At 38.2% G+C, this 19653-nt stretch overlaps 1 protein-coding gene across 2 annotated transcripts in view; it reads right to left on the bottom strand.

Moving 5' to 3' along the window:
- Positions 1-2070: 2070 nt before the first annotated feature.
- The window catches only part of Dlic (dynein light intermediate chain), an 87154-nt gene continuing 69571 nt past the window's right edge, over positions 2071-19653 (bottom strand). The window contains exons 2-7 of one of the 2 annotated variants that reach the window (XR_010952981.1): positions 14011-14201; positions 13537-13937; positions 9788-10017; positions 8141-8252; positions 5487-8076; positions 2071-5380 (exon numbers count right to left, since the gene is read on the bottom strand). Coding sequence is in view for 1 of the 2 variants with exons in the window: in XM_067783358.1 (XP_067639459.1) it covers positions 7630-8076; positions 8141-8252; positions 9788-10017; positions 13537-13937; positions 14011-14201 (1381 nt within the window). In the remaining variant the exon portion in view is untranslated. Of the gene's footprint in view, positions 8077-8140; positions 8253-9787; positions 10018-13536; positions 13938-14010; positions 14202-19653 lie in introns of both variants that reach the window. The other variant, XM_067783358.1, reaches the window with a different exon arrangement.

The raw sequence follows: 19653 nt of genomic DNA, 5'->3' as shown, positions 1-19653 counted from the left end.
AATTTTGTGTTTTTTTGTTTTTTGTTTTTGTTAAGGTTGAACTTAAAGTAAAGGGAAACAAAGGACAGTAAGTAAGCAGTTCGTCAAAATGTACTTCATGGGTTTTATTTGACGAAACTATGGTCCAGATATTTGGATTATGAATTATAGTCCATTATAAATTATAGTCAATTTGATTAGGTAATCATATATTCTTACTCTAAAGTAGAAGTACTATTTGAACATCGTTCAGCAAATTTTCTTTTTTTTTCTTTTTCCAAATAGTGCTGAATTACATATATTAGTTTATATTCTTACTTATATAGCTGCTAGTTGCTATTAATTTGATGGTGATAACCACCCTTGATATTATTAAGGCTTGAGTAAAACTGGTTAATAAAACATATCTGATTGAAAAAAAAGTAAACTACCAAATTTAAACATGAAAATTCCTAGCTTAGAAAATTGTAGTTGTCCGCTTTACGGAACGAACTCATCGCTTTAAATGTAGTTGTTGGTTGTCGTAGTCGGGATTTGTAGTAGGCCTATGTCAGTCGGCCCTGCGGTTGTTGTTGTTGCTGGTATTGTTGTAGTAGCTGGTATTGTGGGCTGTGGTGCCGCCTGTTGTTGCTGTTGACAGTAGTGGCGCAGGCCTATGTTCGTTGCAAATGGTGGTGGTTATACCGACGATGGTGATTGCGCGTTGTAATGGTAGGCGCTGTCGGTGGTGCTTGGTGCGTTGTAAGGGTTATGGTTGCACCGGTGATGGTGGTTGGCGCGTTTTGGTGGCGCTGTTGGTGGTGCTTGGTGCGTTGTAATGGTTATGGTTGCACCGGCGATGGTGGTTGGCGCGTTTTGGTGGAGCTGTAGTAGTGGCAGTGCATTGTAATGGTTGTGGTTGCACCGGCGATGGTGGTTGGCGCGTTTTGGTGGCGCTGGTACGAATGCAACCCCTACTTTTCGCAGAATTTAAACGCTTTTCGGGGCATTAAACGCTTTGGCTAATAGGCCTTGCTCGAATTGTCGTTGTTGCCAATATGTCAAGTGGCCCCTCGCATACGAACTCCGCGTGCCAAGCAGGACAAGAAAGAATTAAAAGCACATAAATCGTCCGCGAGCCAACCAGGACCAGAAAGAATTAAAAACACTCAAATCACTAAACGCCGCTATAAATTGGTAATCCTCGTTCCGCGTGCCAAGCAGCAAAAGGAAGCATTAAAAGCACACAACCAGGAAGAACAAAAACATTCAAAGCACACCAATCGCAAAGCCACTATAAATTCGTTAATTCTTGTCTGACTTACTCCGTCCGCTGCCAACCAGGAAAAGGAAAGAAAGAAAGATTTTTCGATCTGCGGAAACTCGTGGTTTTTTTCTTTTTTGCTAGTGATCGCCGAATTTTTCTTTCTTTGTTTCGATACTTTTGTATCGCAACTTTCGCCCCATCACTAGTCACTAGGTGTGTTCGCACGAAAACGCCCCCAAGTAGACCATAACAGCAGACCGTAACACAGGAATACTGTTCGTGGTATGACATATATAAATAAATTAGCGGTATTCGACAGAAGATGTGGTCACCCTGGTCCACATTTTGGTCGATATCTCGAAAACATATATACAACTAAGGGCTACTCCCTTTTAAAACCCTCATTAATACTTTTAATTTGATACCCATATCGTACAAACACATTCTAGAGTCACCCCTGGTTCACCCTTATTGCGATATCTCGAAAAGGCGTCCACCTATAGAACTGAGGCCCACTACGTTTTAAATAATCATTAACACCTTTCATTTGATACACATGTCATACAAACAAATTCCAGGGTTACCCTAGGTTCATTTTGCTAAATGGTGATTTTCCCTTATTTTGTCTCCAAAGCTCTCAGCTGAGTATGTAATGTTCGGTTACACCCGAACTTAGCCTTCCTTACTTGTTGCTTATTCTATTAATTAGTTCACATGGTTGCATTTATGATCTTACAGAATAAAAACTCTTTGCTATTGGATGGGGCGAAGCACTGCTACAGCAACGAGAAATGCTATCAATATTTGTTGCTACTGCTAATCTGGAGCGGTAAATGAAAAAACTATTTTTTCATATTTGACGGTACTTTATTTGCTTTCAAACGAATTTCCTCAATTTACAATTATTTTTTTCTAGTTTAAATATTTATGCACAATTTTGAATTGTGTTTTTTTCGATTTATTTTTAATTAATTTTTTTCTTCAATTAAAATTTTTTTAATTTAATTAAATTTATATAAAATTACAGTATACTTTAAGCTTTGAGCAAAAAAAAAAACTTTTAAATTAAAATTAGCATACATATAAAAATAAAAACGAATGACAATTGTGTCAAGCTCTTACATTTTATGTAATTATGCTAAAGCAAATATGTATGTAATCGCTTATTTGGAAAACAGTTTAGAATTAAAACTTTCACATTCAAGGTTTTGGCGCTGCATTACAATAAACACAACAGAAATCAGCCCATCAATACTCTCGGTGGCTCTCTGCGTTTTGCACAGTGTTTATTTTTATAAAACTACAAAGTAAAAACTCAAGAAATATTTGTTTTAATTTAATAGATGTAAACCTTTAAGCTGTTGATGATAGACCTTTTTACACCGATATCTCATATGCGTAGTTATCAAAATTCCTTGCGCACCAGCTTTTGAGAAAAATGCAGTAAGAATGGCTATAGACACTTCTACTAAAGTTAAAATATTGTAAACTGTTTCATTCGAGATTTGGATATTTTTTAAGTGTTTTTTATTTTTGATTTCGGATCTTATTCAGTCGTCAGTTTTAGTAAATTTTTTTGAGTTTGCAGTGTTTGTTCTTATTTACTCTGTTTGGTTTTCACTCGGTCAAATTTGCCCACAAATCGGGGCAATATCAATGACAACCGCTTGTCATTAGGACTGTGAACTGCATCCGGATAAACCGGATATTCGAATAACCGGATAGCTAAGCAAAAAAATTCGGCTATCCGTATATCCGGATTCACAAACGGAAAATCCGGATATCCGTATGTCCGGATGCTGGAATATAAAAGTTGAATATCTGCATATCAGAATTGAACGAAGCAAACATCGAAAATTATTCACAAAATATGTTTGTAGATTATTAAATTAACGTCAAAAATTAAAAAGCTACAATTTTACAAACAAGTGAAAATAAGAACAGTGCCATTTGTTTATATTGTGAAAAACGCTGTTAATTGATTTAAATGCCCCACGAATTTATTGTTATTAATGTTAAATAAACATACATATATGGTACATCAATTTATTGCTTTCACTGGATATCCAAAAATACGGTTAACCGGATCATCCTAAATCTGGATAGTTTCACAAACGCGTTGCTTTCACTGGATATCCAAAAATACGGTTAACCGGATCATCCTAAATCTGGATAGTTTCACAAACGCGTTGCTTTCACTGGATATCCAAAAATACGGTTAACCGGATCATCCTAAATCTGGATAGTTTCACAAACGAATATTAACCGGATATCCATAAAGGTCGAATGCGTTTGCCGTCCGTTTTGACTACAAACTGACAGTTAAATTGACTAATAAGCGTAAACGGCTATTGCCCGCCGGTTTGGCAATGTTTCAAATTACATTTGCTAACATATTCACAATTTATTTTCTGCTTTCCAACAGACGTGCCATCACTAATTGCTGCCAAAGCGTGTGAAGCAACGGCAAATAATGAAACGGGTTGTGATATAAAAACTTTAGCTTGGGTTTTAACCGCACACTGCTTTATCGACTTTTTGAGTCAATAATGTGACATAATGGAAACGCCGCTGACCCCAACTGACGAGTGAGCCAGCGGAATGTTGTCGATTGTTTGTTGGTGCCATACTGGGACATCCAGTGCTCCGATGCGTATGGTGTTGTCTGTGACCCTTGCTTGTGTGTCCGCGAGAACCACGATACACTTGGTAACGACCGGTATGAAAACTGAGTTCGCGGACGGCATACATGAAAACTTTATGCCAGTGTCTGGCATGCCAGGTGAAACGTATTACTGGGTTGCCGTGCAGGTATGATTTACACTTCCATTCCAGTAATCGCTACTAAGAAAAGCTGGGAATATATGGCACGGCAGCACGTTTACCTATCATTTCCGATCGCAAGGGTATTGCCGTCCAGGTTATGTCTGATTTTCTCAAAGTCTGCAGCTAATTAAAAGATCACACCTACGAATTAATAATCATCACATAAAGTCTAAGCTTCTATTCTTGTTGCGCCAATATTTTATTTATTTCAATTAGTGTTTACTCATATTTAAACTCATAAAATTTTGGTATGTTAAGCGGGGATTGCCGTTATTGCTTTAAAAAACATTTATTTGAAGCAATTTTTAAGTTATTTAATAATTTGGAAAAACATTTAAACAACGTGACATCAGGACGGGCAAGGCGACAGCTGTTTCGATTATACCTTGTAAAACTCTTCAAAGCCTTTTCTCACGGGAGTGGGATTTGAAATTTTTGTTTACACTTTCTACCAAGGCGTTTTCAGTACCAGGTGTTGTTATCCGACCAGCTTACCCCAGCGGGTTAGGGGATCAGAATATACCCGCGGTAGGTATGCCTGTCGTAAGAGGCGACTAAAATACCAGATTCAAGGGGCTGTGTAGCGCAACCCTTCAGGTTGCCAGCGCAATATATAGCTTCTCCAAACCCAATTGTCAACCTCACCTATCCGCGGCGAATCCTGTTTCACTAACAGACGAGGCTCTGGCGACCCCGAGCTCCTCATGGAACTTGTGGGTAGGGAGGGAGGGAATGGCCTGAAGGTTTAATGTGGCCACATAAATCGTTCCCGAGATGGTCGGGCTAGCACCTTAATGGTGCTATGGTACCGGAGCGTACCGATTTGTATCCGGCAAAGGACCATCACATCGATAACACTCCCCTTATCGCTACAACAACAACAACAACAACAACATCCCACCAGCTGATTGCTTCTTCTTGATTATTTTCCATACAGCGCCTTGTACCAAGGCGAATCCATACCAGGTGGTGGCAAAGCGAATTCAACCAATTCGCCATGCAGAAGAATGTCAAGTCAAAAGAAAATTTTAATTGATTTCGATTAACTGACATATTAAAGTACAAGGCGCTGTATGGAAAATAATCAAGAAGAAGCAATCAGCTGTTGGGCTAACAACATCTGTACTGAATTCGCCTTGCCTTGTACTTTAATATGTCAGTTAATCGCAAGGCGAATTCAGTACCAGGTGGTGTTATCCCATCAGCTGATTGCTTCTTCTTGATAATTTTCCATACAAAGCCTTGTAAAACAAAATATCAGTTAATCTATGAAAATTTTCTTTTGACTTCTTCTGCACGGCGAATTGGTTGAATTCGCTTTGCCACCACCTGGTATAGATTCGCCTTGATGTCAGTTAATCGAAATCTATGAAAATTTTCTTTTGACTTGACATTCTTCTGCACGGCGAATTGGTTGAATTCGCTTTGCCACCACCTGGTATAGATTCGCCTTGCTTTCTACAGATGTTTTTAGGTAAAGTTTTTTAATATTATTTTTAACTGCAATTAGACCTTGGAAGTTGGTTAATTTTTTCCCGATTTTTTTTTTTTTTTGTTCCTACTTTACCTGCACGCAATAAAAACATTAGAAGCAGCATTTATAATTCCATAAAGAATCATTGCAACATTCAGCATTTTATTGCGATAATTTAAAATCAAAAAATATTTTAAAATAATTAATACGTAAAATATGTAGAAAGCCAGCGAAACATTAGACATAACTTATCTAAGTGTCACATATAGTAAAAACATATTTGAACTTAGAACAAGAATGTAATGGTGGAAATTTTAATTTCTGTTTACTGTTTTTGTTTAGATACCTTTACCCTGCTTTTATTTTATTTAATTAGTATTATGCGCTTGTTTGCTTGCTTCGTTTTAACTTTTTTTAATACATGTACGAGGATTGCTATTTATATTTTGAGCTTTGGCAACGCTAATTGTTTGCCGGCGCCATCTGACGTTTTCAACTGACAGTTTGACATTTTTAAGCATAGTCTTCTTCAGAAAATTTTAACATTTGAGCACAACTTGTGTTGTTTACAGTAACTTAAAAATTGTATCTCAGCAAAAAAATGGAATTAACTCGTGAAAATTTTCGTGCGATGATTTTTTACGACTTTCGACGTGGATTATCAAGACAGGAGTGCTTTGAACAACTTACTTCCACTTTTGGTGATGAAGCCCCATCCTTTGCCACTGTGAAACGCTGGTATAACGAATTCCATCGTGGCGCCCTTTGCTGAGGGACGAAAGTCGTGAAGGTCGTCCAAAATCAGTTGTTGTGCAACAAAACATTGACGCTGTGCGCGAACTTATATTGCAAGATCGTCATACGACTTATCGTGAGATTGATGAATCCCTGGGCATTAGTATGACGAGCATCAATAAGATATTGCATGAACATTTAGCTGTGAAAAAAATTTGTTTGCGTTGGATCCCGCATAATTTGACAAAAGCTCAAAAGATGCTTGTGCCAATTGGTGCAAAGAAATGCTCAAGAAATACAATCGCGGTGCATCAAAAGCTGTATATAACATCTACACAGGTGACGAATCTTGGATCTATGCGTATGAGCCCGAAACAAAAGAGCAATCCACTGTATGGGTCTTCCAAGATGAGCCAAATCCGACAAGAGTGATTCGTGCGCAAAGCACTTCGAAGCATATGATCGCCTGTTTCTTCGGAATAACTGGACATGTGTCTACCGTGCCATTACAGCAACGAAGAACGGTGAATTCCGAATGGTACACAACAATTTGTTTGCCAGTAGTGCTTGGTGAAATACGGAAGAAGAAGTGGCAACGAAGGATCATTCTTCATCATGACAATGCCAGCTCTTACACATCAGCTGAAACAATTGTCTATTTGACTGGCCAAAACGTCGAATTAATGAGTCACCCCCCGTACGGCCCTGATTTTGAGCCAAATTACTTCTTTTTATTTCGGCAAATCAAGAATAAATTGCGTGGCCAACGTTTTTCGGCGCCTGAAGAAGCCGTTGATGCATTCAAAAACCATGTTTTGGAGATACTTCAATCGGAGTGGAAAAAGTGCTACGAAAATTGGTTTGAACGCATGCAAAAGTGTATTGAATACATGGAGAATACTTCGAAAAACAATAAAGCCATTTTCGATAATAAATTACTGTCTTACTACTACTAGGCTCAAAATATAAATAGCATCCCTCGTATGCGTATCATATGAATCATACTACATACAAACATGAATGGTTTACAGTTAGTTGAAGGAATTGTTCTTTTATTTTTTTTGTTTACTGATGAATCGTTTAATTAATGTTGCTTCGTTTAGAGTTAGAGGCTAGTATGAATATACGTACATATATATATGTGTTTATTCCCTTTTCTTGGGATATATACTATTCATTACGTTCGTAATTCCGGCTTACACATTTCACAAAGTTTCACTCATTTCATTTCACTTAATATTAAGTTTTTATTTCTTTTTTCCTTTGCTTTCTTTCTTCTCCTCCTCGCATCGGAAGGCGGTGCATAAGCTTCCAATTACGTTTGTTCAAAAGCGCACTGTGGTGTTATTTTTGTGTTGTTGTTGTTTATTTAACACTCACTTTGTGAATAATCCATTTCTTTTTTCGCACTCCTCGTTAAACGATCCAATTCAGCTGCTGCATCAGAACGCATCGCTAGTTTATCAATAGCGCCATCGGTGCCATTAGTACGTGGTGTACTACTCGCATTGGGCGCATTTGGTGGCGTGGCGGGTGTAGCAGGTGAACCAGATTTTTTGTGCAATAGCGAGTTAAAGAAATTAGCGAGCACGCCTTCATTCCCCGGTGTGGCTGGTGTTGGTTTCACATTAACTTTAATGGGCGAACCTTGTCCACCGGAACCGGGTGTGCGTGGTTGCATGCTTTTGTTGCCGCTTTGTGAGCGTAATGGCGAATCGCCGCGCATTTGACCGCCCTGTTTGAGTATCTCTTGCTGTCGCAGTAAGAATGCCTGTTCATCTTCTGTTTGCACTTCGATTTCACGATTTGTAACAGTCTATAAGGGGATAGAAGATGGAATTTTAAGATAACTTTTTTAATAATAAAATAAAATCACTTACTTTTCTAGATTGTGGCGCCAAAATTATGTCTGTATAATAATCTTCTGCTTTACACGATTGCATATTCTCATATAAAATACTTATTTTCTTCAAACTATCCCAACCTGCAGGTCTGTTTTGAGAAATTAATTAAAGTTATTAAATGAAAATAAAAAAATTAGCTACATATTTATGATCGAGTCAATCCATGTCAAATTGTTGGTGTTCGAGTTTAAAAAACGTTTGGCAACACTTTCAAAACGGCTACACAAAATTAAATATTTCAAACTTTTTTATGGGTTTCGAAAGTTACGAACATGAATAATCGAATTATGCATCTTGAAAACATTTAGTTTTTTTTTTTTGGAAAAAAGTTAGTCATATTCCATCTCGTTCCAGTATAAAAAACGTGTGGCAACACTTTCAAAACGGCTACACAAAATTAAATATTTCAAACTTTTTTATGGGTTTTCGAAAGTTACGAACATGAATAATCGAAATATGCATCTTGAAAACATTTTTTTTTTTTTTTTTTTTGGAAAAAAGTTAGTCATATTCCATCTCGTTCGAGTTTAAAAAACGTGTGGCAACACTTTCAAAACGGCTACACAAAATTAAATATTTCAAACTATTTTATGGTTTTCGAAAGTTACGAACAGGAATAATCGAAATATGCACCTTGAAAACATTTTTTTTTTTTTGAAAAAAGTCATATTCCATCTCGTTCGAGTTTAAAAAACGTTTGGCAACACTTTCAAAACGGCTACACAGTAGGGCTAGAAATATTCCATCTCCTGCTTTAAAAAAGAAGAAATATCAAATCCCCGAGGGAATTCTCCATCTGGGGATTCAAGGGTTTGATAAGCGCTATACAAAGCTTTATAGCTGCAGAGCTTCCGCAACCCAATTGTCAACCTCACGTACGCGAGGGGGAGTGGGGGAATCCTGTTACAAATATGAATGTATCATACACAAATTTAGCTCTGGCGACACCAAGTTCCTCATGGAACTAGGGGATGTTTTTGTAGCAATAAGGTTACTCCCGAAGGCTTTGGGGAGTGTTATCGATGTGATGGTCCTTTGCTGGATAAAAATCCGGTACGCTCCGGTAGAACAGCACCATTATGGTACTAGCCCGGGGAATGATTGATATGGCCACATTAAACCTTCAGGCCATTCCTCCCTCCCCACCCCCAAGTTCAATGACGAGATGGAGAAGCTATGTTTTGCGCTGCACAACCCCTTGAACTCCTAGAATTAGGGGCGGCGGGGCGGAATGGCCTAGAAGGCTTAATGTGGTCATAGTACTCGTTCCCGAGCTGGTTGGGCTCGTACCTCAATGGTGCTTGTTATAGGAACGTACCCGATCTATATCCGGCAAGGGACCATCCACATCGATAACAATCCCAGAAACCGTCGAGGAGTGTATACATCGTTAATACAACAGCAACAACAACAATTCTCCATGTTTTCAATGAATAGTCCATGTTTGTGTTGATATCGGAGCCGGAAAAATTTAAAACGGCCGTGCGCGAAAGCACGCTCTCTTTCCCTAAGCTTATAGAAAGGTTTTTATCAACAAGCTCCGAAAATAATAATAACCCCTATTAGATCCCATCAGTCGGTTTGACATGGAATGACACAAACGAAAAAATATCAAATTATTACATTAAAACTGCATCCTTCTCAACGAATAGCGCAGGCGTTCGGAATGGTAAGCCGTAAATTCGATGTGTCAAATATTTATATAGGAGATCACAGTTTTTGTCTTCTTTAACGCTTGTATAAAAAAGTGATGTGCCATGCTGCAAGCAAAATCTTCGTATCCACTGCTGAATGAAATCGAAATGCTCATCTCGATAATCGTATTCCTTTTCCAGCGTTGTCATGTAGTCCGTCTAAAAGTAAAAACAGTTGGGGGAAGAATTAGTAAGGAGAACAAATTAACAGTTTAAACCTTATACTTATTGTCTACCAAAATAGGCCTACCCACCTTGTGTTATTCGTCAAAAATATGGCCTTTAAGGACCTACAAAACTAACCCTGGAAAAAGTTGTAGACTTGCCAAATTTTCCGCACCCATAACTGCTACCGGATGTAGTCTGAACACAACTTACACATCAAGGCGGAAATGCTTAATGTTAAACAGCGAAAAGATATAGCGAAAAGCAGTTTCTAATGAATTCTCACAAAACCCGGATATCTTAGCAGACAACCGCTTGATGTAAATCCGCCCCGAGATAATTTAAAGAGAAAACTCATATCCTCATAGTCCGTGGCTTCTTTAAAAGCACCACGCCAGACGAACTCCATTGGGTTAGGGGGTAGAATATACCCGCGGTAGATATGCCTGTCGTAAGAGGCGACTAAAATACCGGATTCAAGGGGTTTGTGTAGCGCAATACATAGCTTCCAAACCCAATTATCAACCTCACCCATCCGTGGCGAATCCTGGTTCATTAACAGCCGAGGCTCTGGCGACCCCGAACTCCTCATGGATCTAGGGGGTGGAGGGCGTTATGGCCTAGAAGGTCGCATGTGGTCATAACAAATCGTTCCCGAAATGGTCGGGCTTGGTACCGGAACGAACCGGATCTGCATCCGGCAAAGGACAATCAACTCGATAAAACTCCCCAAGACCTTCGGGGAGTGTCCTTATCGCTACAACAACAACAACCCCGTTATTTCCACGTCAGTTCGAACCCTTGCAGAAGAAAAAAGCACACCTTCAAGAACATTGTAACATGTAGACTTTTCCCTATCAAGAATCACCCCTGTCATGCGTCATGTATGCCCTGCGGTGTGCCCCATATAACTATCTATACTATTTTAATGTGAAACAAATGCCCCTTTTAACAGCTTCTCTACTGTGTAACCCTGTTGAAACTGCCACTTTACTAGGAATCAGCCCCAGCCGATTAATGGGTTTAGAATGTGAAACAAATGCCCCTTTTAACAGCTTCTCTACTGTGTAACCCTGTTGAAACTGCCACTTTACTAGGAATCAGCCCCAGCCGATTAATGGGTTTAGAATATTTCGTAGTGACGGGCGTGACATTTTGTCTTGACTTTGACTCAAGCTTTAAGTGTTTTAATTCTAGTTTTTAATTCCGTGTGGTAATTTTTGCCCCATTGACCCAGAAACTGTGATGGTATAAAGATTTAGTACCTGGGCGACTGAGCTTTCGTTGTGCTGGCAACGTTTCTCGAGTATCTTCATGCGCCGAATCATTAATTTCAAACATTTTGTTAGTTATACACTATGAAAGTCTCACAATTCTGTTCATCTGTTGGTAATTAGTTAAATGGTTATGTCGTTTTCAAATTGAACATATGGCTCTAGTGTTCAACGGTAGCAAATTACCATGGTGAGATATCTTTTTGCTATGGTGAGAAATCTTTCTAATAGTATGTGAGAAATTGCAATTATTCATTTTATATTTGCCAAAAATATGCACTTAAATACATTTTGCTAGAATTTGCCCGGTGCCTTGATATTGTATTTCAATTTTATCAGCGTGTGTGAAATTAAGAAAATTAATTCGGATCATGTGTAAGATTTTTTACGAAGATTTTTAACTTTAATGTTCTCCTTTAAAGCTTTAATTGAATATGAGTAAGTAGAGTACTATTTCGTCTAACTACCCCTACCCTAAATGGCAACCCTTCTCAAAAATGTCCTCATTCTAATGCGGATCGGTATATCTCATGCAATTTTCTTTTGAATTTCGAATAGGTGGCAACCCTAAATGGCAACCCTGCTCAAAAATGTCCCTATTGCAATGCGGAGTGAAATACCTTTCGTTTGATACCCATATCGGCATATCTCATGCAATTTTTTTAAAATTTTGAATAGGTGGCAACCCTAAATGGCAACCATACTCAAAAATATCCCTATTGTAATGCGGAGTGAAATACCTTTCGTTTGATACCCATATCGGCATATCTCATGCAATTTTTTTTTTTAATTTCGAATAGGCGGCAACCTTGTGAAACATTCTGAGCGGCAACACCTAGGTAGAAAGTCTTAGAAGGTGATACATTATCTCTGTGCCAAATTTCATTTAAATCGGTTGAGCCATTCCCGAGATCGTTCGGCTAAACAAATATACAAGTATTGCTCGTTTAAAGTTATAACATTAAAGTTATAAGATATTGCTTTAACAACCTAACTTGAGGTCCTAATGAATGAATGAAGATTCGCGGAATAGGGAAAATATTTCCCGTGGGGGTAGAGCTAGACCAAAATGTGCTAGTGTCAGGGAATCTGGATGCATATGCGGCAAAGGACTGCGCACATTCACAACCCTCCCCTAAACCTTCGGGAAGCACTCTTGCGGTAACCACAAAAATTATCAAAAGTGGAGGAAAAGTGAAGAAAACCATATTTAAACTGATTTAACTCAGCCTTGGCCGCCGTGTTTTAGGGAATGTAGTGTAATAAAACCATACGTTATAAGGCCGTATGGCGTTATTTCCAATTCCCGAGTAATAGAGTAATTATTTAAAATCATACCCGCCTTAACTACAAATTAATGCTAGGCAACCCTGTCTGCCAATCACATGTTTTATCTAATCTACCGAACAGGCACTTTTTTATCGCTACAACAAAGGGCACTTTTTAAATTTTAACGCAGCCTTTTGATTAGAACTTCAAGATGGCTGCGCATCCGGTCTAAGCCGAAATCCTTAATTTTACGAATGATAGAAAGAGGCGGGTGATGAAAACAATATAGTTAGTAAGAAAACATGTGATCACAGCTGTTTGTATAGCAAAGAGGTATATGTTGTTGTCATTGATGTATCGATAAAGACGCTTTTTTAAGGTTTTGTGGAGCCTTATCGATGTTGATGGTCCTTCGCCGGATATAGATCCGGTAAGCTCCGGTGGAAATTATCATTAAGGTACAAGCCCGACTATCTTGAGAACCATTTAGTATGACCACGTTAAACATTTTGGGTCAACCCTCCCCCACCCCCTAGTTCCATGGAACTTGGTGTCGCCAGAGCCTCGGCTGCTAAAGAAACAGGATTCGCCACGGGTAGGTGAGGTTGGGTTGAAGAAGCTATAAATTGCGCTGGCAACCCTTAAAGGATTGCACTACACAGCCCCTTGAATCATTTGGATATTTTAGTCGCCTCTTACGACAGACATACCTGCCGCGGGTATATCCGAACTTCTCTTCCAATTTGCGTTGTGCCCGTTTTAATTTTTCCTACAATTTGGCGGACGGAACCAACATGTTTTATGCCGACTCCGAACGGCAGCTGCAAGGCAGATAAATTTTGACTAAGAAGCTTTAAATGGCCGAAATACACTTTGAATGTTTGCCAAACGACTGACGTGGGTGTGGTAGGCGGAGCACGTTACCACCACATCACCATTATTTTTATTATTAATTATGTATACATCATACCTTTGTGACCACAACAACAATATCCAAACCGAGATTTGATGTTAACGCGCCCTCGGTTAGCGGCAGCAGATCATCGTCATCAATCGAATTATTTCTCATCGTACGTTTCACTGGCGAACCAGGATCCAAATCATCACCCACTTCACAATAACTTTGCCATGAAGTGATCAATCGTTGCCGTGCCTCTTGTTTTTCTTGTGGCTCCAATTTCAAACTTTCAATATGTTCGAAAAGTACTTTAATCCAATGATTTAACTGTTCCAGCCATGCCCATGGTTCCGTCATTGAGACTGTGAGTATGACGAGGGTATGTTCAAAATTTGTTTCGTTCAAGGCATAACGCAGGAGATTTGTATGACCTGGATCACCATCAAGAATCCAAACGCCCAATCTCGTTGTGTCTACAATGTGGTAAGAAATAAGTAACTTTTAATTTAAGAACTATATTAAGTAAGAAAAAATAAAAATGCATACCATCTCTATATTCGTCTTTTACATCGATATACGCATACTCCAGACCTGAACCTTTTTTCGGATCTTCGACACCTTGCAGTTTCGCAATAAGTGTCGTCTTGCCGGTGGCATTATCGCCTAATACTAGTACTGATTTATTTGATGGAAGTTTTGTGCTACCTTGTTTTTGTACTTCGCTCAAAATTGCAGACCTGCAAATAGATCAAGAAACCACACAGAAATATTTACCAGATATGTCAATTAATAAATGGATTAAACTAACAAAGTGACAAACCAATTAATTACTACACCTTTTCCAGTTTAAGTTCAGAAATTTACAATTCAAGGTCAGAAAATTGCAATTCAAGTTCAGAAAATTACAATTAAAGTTCAGAATTTCCAATTTAAATTCAGAAATTTACAATTCAAGTTCAGATTTTCCAATTCAAGCTCAGAAAATTACATTTCAAGTTCAGAAATTCGAATTTAAATTCAGAAAACTACAATTCAAGTTCAGAATTTTCATTTCAAGCTCAGAAAATTACAATTCAAGTTCAGAAAATTACAGTTCGAATTCAGAAATTTATAAGTAGGGTGTTAATTTTCAAAAGTTATTTTAATTAATTAATTTTATATTTATACTAGAAGACCCGGCAGACGTTGTCCTGCCCTAAATTTGGACAATCTGAATACATTTTAATAAGCTTTTTCCGTCTGAATCTGCCATCCCCCCCTCTTCACTCTTTCCTAATCTTTTTATTCACTCCTCCCTCCGTCTTTTTCGCTTCATCTATCTCCATCTTAGTCTCATTCTATCTCTTTCTCAATCTCCTTCTTCTTCTCTCTTTCATTCTGAGTCCCAGTCCGTCTGTGGATAATATATTTCTCTGTACTAAAGCACTCAACAGCTTTCATTTGATATCCATATTCTATAAACACACTATAGGGGTACCCGGGTCCACGTTTTGCCCTATATCTCGAGACCCTAGTCACCCAGGGGTATGAAAATTACCCTCTACTAAAGCACTCATCAACAGCTTTCATTTGATATCCACATTCTATAAGCACATTCTAGGGGTACCCGGGTCCACGTTTTGGCCTATATCTCGAGACCCTAGTCACACAGGGGCATGAAAATTACCCTCTACTAAAGCACTCATCAACAGATTTAATTTGATATCAATATTCTATAAACACATTCTAGGGGTATCCGGGTCCACTTTTTGGCCTATAGCTCGAGACCCTAGTCACCCAGGGGTATGAAAATTACCTTCTACTAAAGCACTCATCAAGAGCTTTCATTTGATATCCATATTCTATAAACACACTCTAGGGTACCCGGGCCCACGTTTTGGCCTATATCTCGAGACCCTAGTCACCCGGGGTATGAATATTACCCTCTACTAAAGCACTCATCAACAGCTTTCATTTGATATCCATATTCTATAAACACACTATAGGGGTACCCGGGTCCACGTTTTGGCCTATATCTGGAGACCCTAGTCACCCAGGGGTATGAAAATTACCCTCTACTAAAGCACTCATCAACAGCTTTCATTTGATATCCATATTCTATAAACACATTCTAGGGGTACCCAGGTCCACGTTTTGGCCTATATCTCGAGACTCGAGTCACCCAGGGGTATGAAAATTACCCTCTACTAAAGCACTCATCAACAGCTTTCATTTTATATCCATATTATATAAACACACTATAGGGGTACCCGGGTCCACGTTTCGGCCTATATCTCGAGACCTTAGTCACCCAGGGGTATGAAAATTACCCTCTACTAAAGCACTCATCAACAGCTTTCATTTGATATCCATATTCTATAAACACATTCTAGGGGTACCCAGGTCCACGTTTTGGCCTATATCTCGAGACTCGAGTCACCCAGGGGTATGAAAATTACCCTCTACTAAAGCACTCATCAACAGCTTTCATTTGATATCCATATTCTATAAACACACCCTATGGGTACCCGGGTCCACGTTTTGGCCTATATCTCGAGACCCAAGTCACCCAGTCACCTATCCTATATTTTAAGTTAGATCAAACTACACATGGGGGCAAAACAAATTCAAAATCGGTTCAGTAGTTTAGGAGTCCATTGGCCTCAATTGTTTGACACGTGTTTTTATATATTAAGATGTTACTTGCGGAAGTGTTGATCCTTCGTTGACCTTGTTGCCAAAATGGTGGCTTGGGTATAGTGTACCACCCAAGTTTTCTTCAAGGTGTGTACATCCCGAACCTTGAAATCAAATGGAGGATAATTATTTCCAACAAGTGCATGATGACGCTACGGCCAAGAAAGTACTTCAGTCGAAACAGCAGTTTGGAAGCAGTGGAAGGGAGAGACCTCCACAGAGTTGCGAAGGTGGAGGAAGACTTGACCCGTCATGGTGCTCCCAATCGCTGTCAGTTACCGCGAAACAGGGAAAGCTGGCATGATTTGTTACGAAGCTGCCAAAAACGCGATTAAGTGCCAATTCATGATGAATGATGATGATGGCGGATAAGTTGAGATATTTTGACATATGGCGCCAAGATCTATGCAGACATATATAGGTAATACGTTACTTCCGGTAGTGTGGACGCTCCGTTGACTGTTTAAGTGGTCATATCTTCGTCATCACTGCTGTCATACTCAGTGCAGATCAATTGTTGTGACGCTAAGAATATAGCTGGATGGCATTGCAATTGCTTCTTATGAGCGAGAGTTTTTTTCTTCGCTATCTCGCAAAATTGATTTAAATGAGTTAAGATGTCCAATGCTTCCTTAACACATAGATACCATCTTACATAAATTTATTTCCATAGGATGAAAAAATATGACCGACAAATTTTCTGAACTTGAATTGAAAATTCTGAACTTAAATTGGAAATTTCTGAACTTGAATTGGAAATTTCTGAATTTAAATTGGGATTTCTGAACTTGAATTGTAATTTTCTGAATTTGAATTGTAAGTTTCTGAATTTAAATTGGAATTCCTGAACTTGAATTGTAATTTTGAACTTGTTGAATTGTAAATTTCTAAACTTGAATTGTACATTTCTGAATTTAAATTGAAAATTCTGAAGAATTGTAATTTTCTGAACTTGAATTGTAATTTTCTGAACTTAAACTGGAATAGGTGGTTGGTGTTAAATATCTGAGCGCTTATTAAACATATTATTCAATTGTTGACTGACCCCCAGATCATTCGTTGACCCACCAGATATAGCAACAGTCGCTATACACCATATTTGGAGACATTAAGCTAGACATTGCATTGTTGGTAATAACTGCAGGTACGCCTACATATTTGTATATGGGTGAGCGAAAAGTTGATCTGCATACTACGTACATACATATGCATGACCGGAGCAAACATGTATGGGCCCGATTTTGATCTGCTTTCGAATGACTAGGGCTGACAAACTTACTGCTCAAAGAATATATCATTCATATTGGGTGGGGATTATCCACATGTGGGATTTGTCACGGACCAACCTTGATAAGTAAGATTTGAGTCTGTTGAAGTTTTCTGAGGAAAGCTGGGGATGTTTTATGTATTGCAATATCTCTCATCCTGCTCAGAGACGCTTTACGCTTCTAGATGTTTAGCCGCGTACTACAAAAAGTAGGCACCTTTTATATCCTATATATAGTATAACCAATAAGAAATTGTTTCCTTTTTTACCTCTAAACGAAGCTCCTATGCACTTGCCTACAGTCCTATGGATAATCCGGCCCTGCACGTATATATGTACATATGTAAGTACGATAGTACAGAAATGGTCATTGAGGCAATTTAAACGTAGCCAACTGCCTGACTTATTTGGAACTTGCATGAGGTCGTTCCAAATTCGACTATAAAAAATAATTATATGCTAGGTAGGGTATAAAATTGGGTTCTAGTTAACTAAGCTGACACAATTTATAATCAATTGAGAATTAAACAATTCAGTATTTTGTCTTCTTTGTGAAATATTGCGCATTAATATTTTGTTAGAACTTTTTCAAAAAGTAAAAATTTATCAAATTTACTAATTTCTGATATGAACAAGTAAGAACGAAACTGCATTAATGCTTTTCACGAACCGATGCTGGATGAAAGGAATAATGTCCGAAAATTCTACAAAAAAATCAAGACCGAGGCAGATTCCTACAGGAATAATAATGGCGACATGGTAACTGACGTACATAGTTTGCTTAAGTTGTAGAAGGAACATTGCTAGCTAGCGAGGGAGAAGTCGCACCCGATACTGTAATCGCTAATGATGAAATGGGCGTGGCAAGGTGTCAAAGTTGTGAAAAATGCGTGAGAAATCCGTGAAAAATGACGGTAATAGGTACTTTTGGGCTGTGATAACTACGGAATGGCTCAACCGATTTCCAAGATCTTGGTACCATTGGAAAGGTATTCTAATCGGCTATCGAAATCGTACACTGAATATTACACTGAAAAGAATTTTTTTTTTGTTTTTAAATGCTTGTTCTTTTTAATTTTTTCCAAGTTTAGTTTTTAAAAAACTTAAAAAAATGGGGTTTCAGGAAAATAAAATTTCTTACAGTATACGTTTTCGAAAGCCTATTTGAATACCTTTCCAATGGTACAAAGATTTTTAAAAGGGGTTCCGCCATTCTGTAGTTATCACAGCTCAAAAGTACTATGATATCAAAATATAGAGAGATGAATTTACTTAAACATTTTTATAAAAAAAAAGAAAAAAACTCCATTCCTCCAAGGCTTTGAAGAGATTTACAAGGTATAATCGAAACAGCTGTCGCCTTGTCCGTCCTGATGTCACGTTATTTAAATTTTTCCCAAATTATTAAATAAATTATTAAATTAAAAAATTGCTTAAAATAAATGTTTTCATACATTTAAAAAAGCAATAAATCATACAAAGAAAAAACTCCATTTTAGTTTTTGGATTTGTTATATATATTAAATAGACCTTTCTAATAAAAATATATTTTATTTTAAAACACTTGGCCTTTGAATTTTTTTCCTATTTAAAATTTTAATTTTGGAACAAAAAATGTTTCAGTGTAATAAAATGTGTTTACAGTGTATATTTTCGAAAGCCGATTCGAATGCCTTTCCAATGGTACCAAGATCTTTGAAATCGGTTGAGCCATTCCGTAGTTATCACAGCCCAAAAGTACCTATTACCGTCACTTTTCACGCATTTTTCACAACTTTGACACCTTGCCACGCCCAAAATTTTTCAAAAATGCATTTTCTAAAAATGAGGTTGTGTTTGTAAGTGTACCTGTATGCAAAATTTCATCAAAATCTGAGGGGGTCGGGTTCAATGCATATCGGTTTTGATATGAAATTCATCGAGAATGGCAAAATCCCGGCTAAAAAATCACAAGGCACCAGGTAAAAACGAACTACCCGCCGAGCTTTTCTAACACGGAAGCGAAAAGTTGATAAAGAGCATGCATCGACTCCTATGCAAAATATGGTCGGGTGAGCGTATGCCTCCAGATTGAAATTTAAGTGTTCTCTGCGCAATTCACAAGAAATTCCCTGCTTAATAGCGCGTATAAGGTTCTATCTTGCGTACTGTGCGAAAGACTGAAAGTCAACGAACTGATTGGACCTTATCAGTGCGGCTTCAGACCTGGTAAATCTACTATCGATCACATCTTCACAATGCGCCAC

This window comes from Eurosta solidaginis, chromosome 4, assembly GCF_040869045.1.
Source record: "Eurosta solidaginis isolate ZX-2024a chromosome 4, ASM4086904v1, whole genome shotgun sequence".
NCBI classification, from domain to species: domain Eukaryota; kingdom Metazoa; phylum Arthropoda; class Insecta; order Diptera; family Tephritidae; genus Eurosta; species Eurosta solidaginis.
This window is presented reverse-complemented; position numbering and strand designations above follow the sequence as displayed.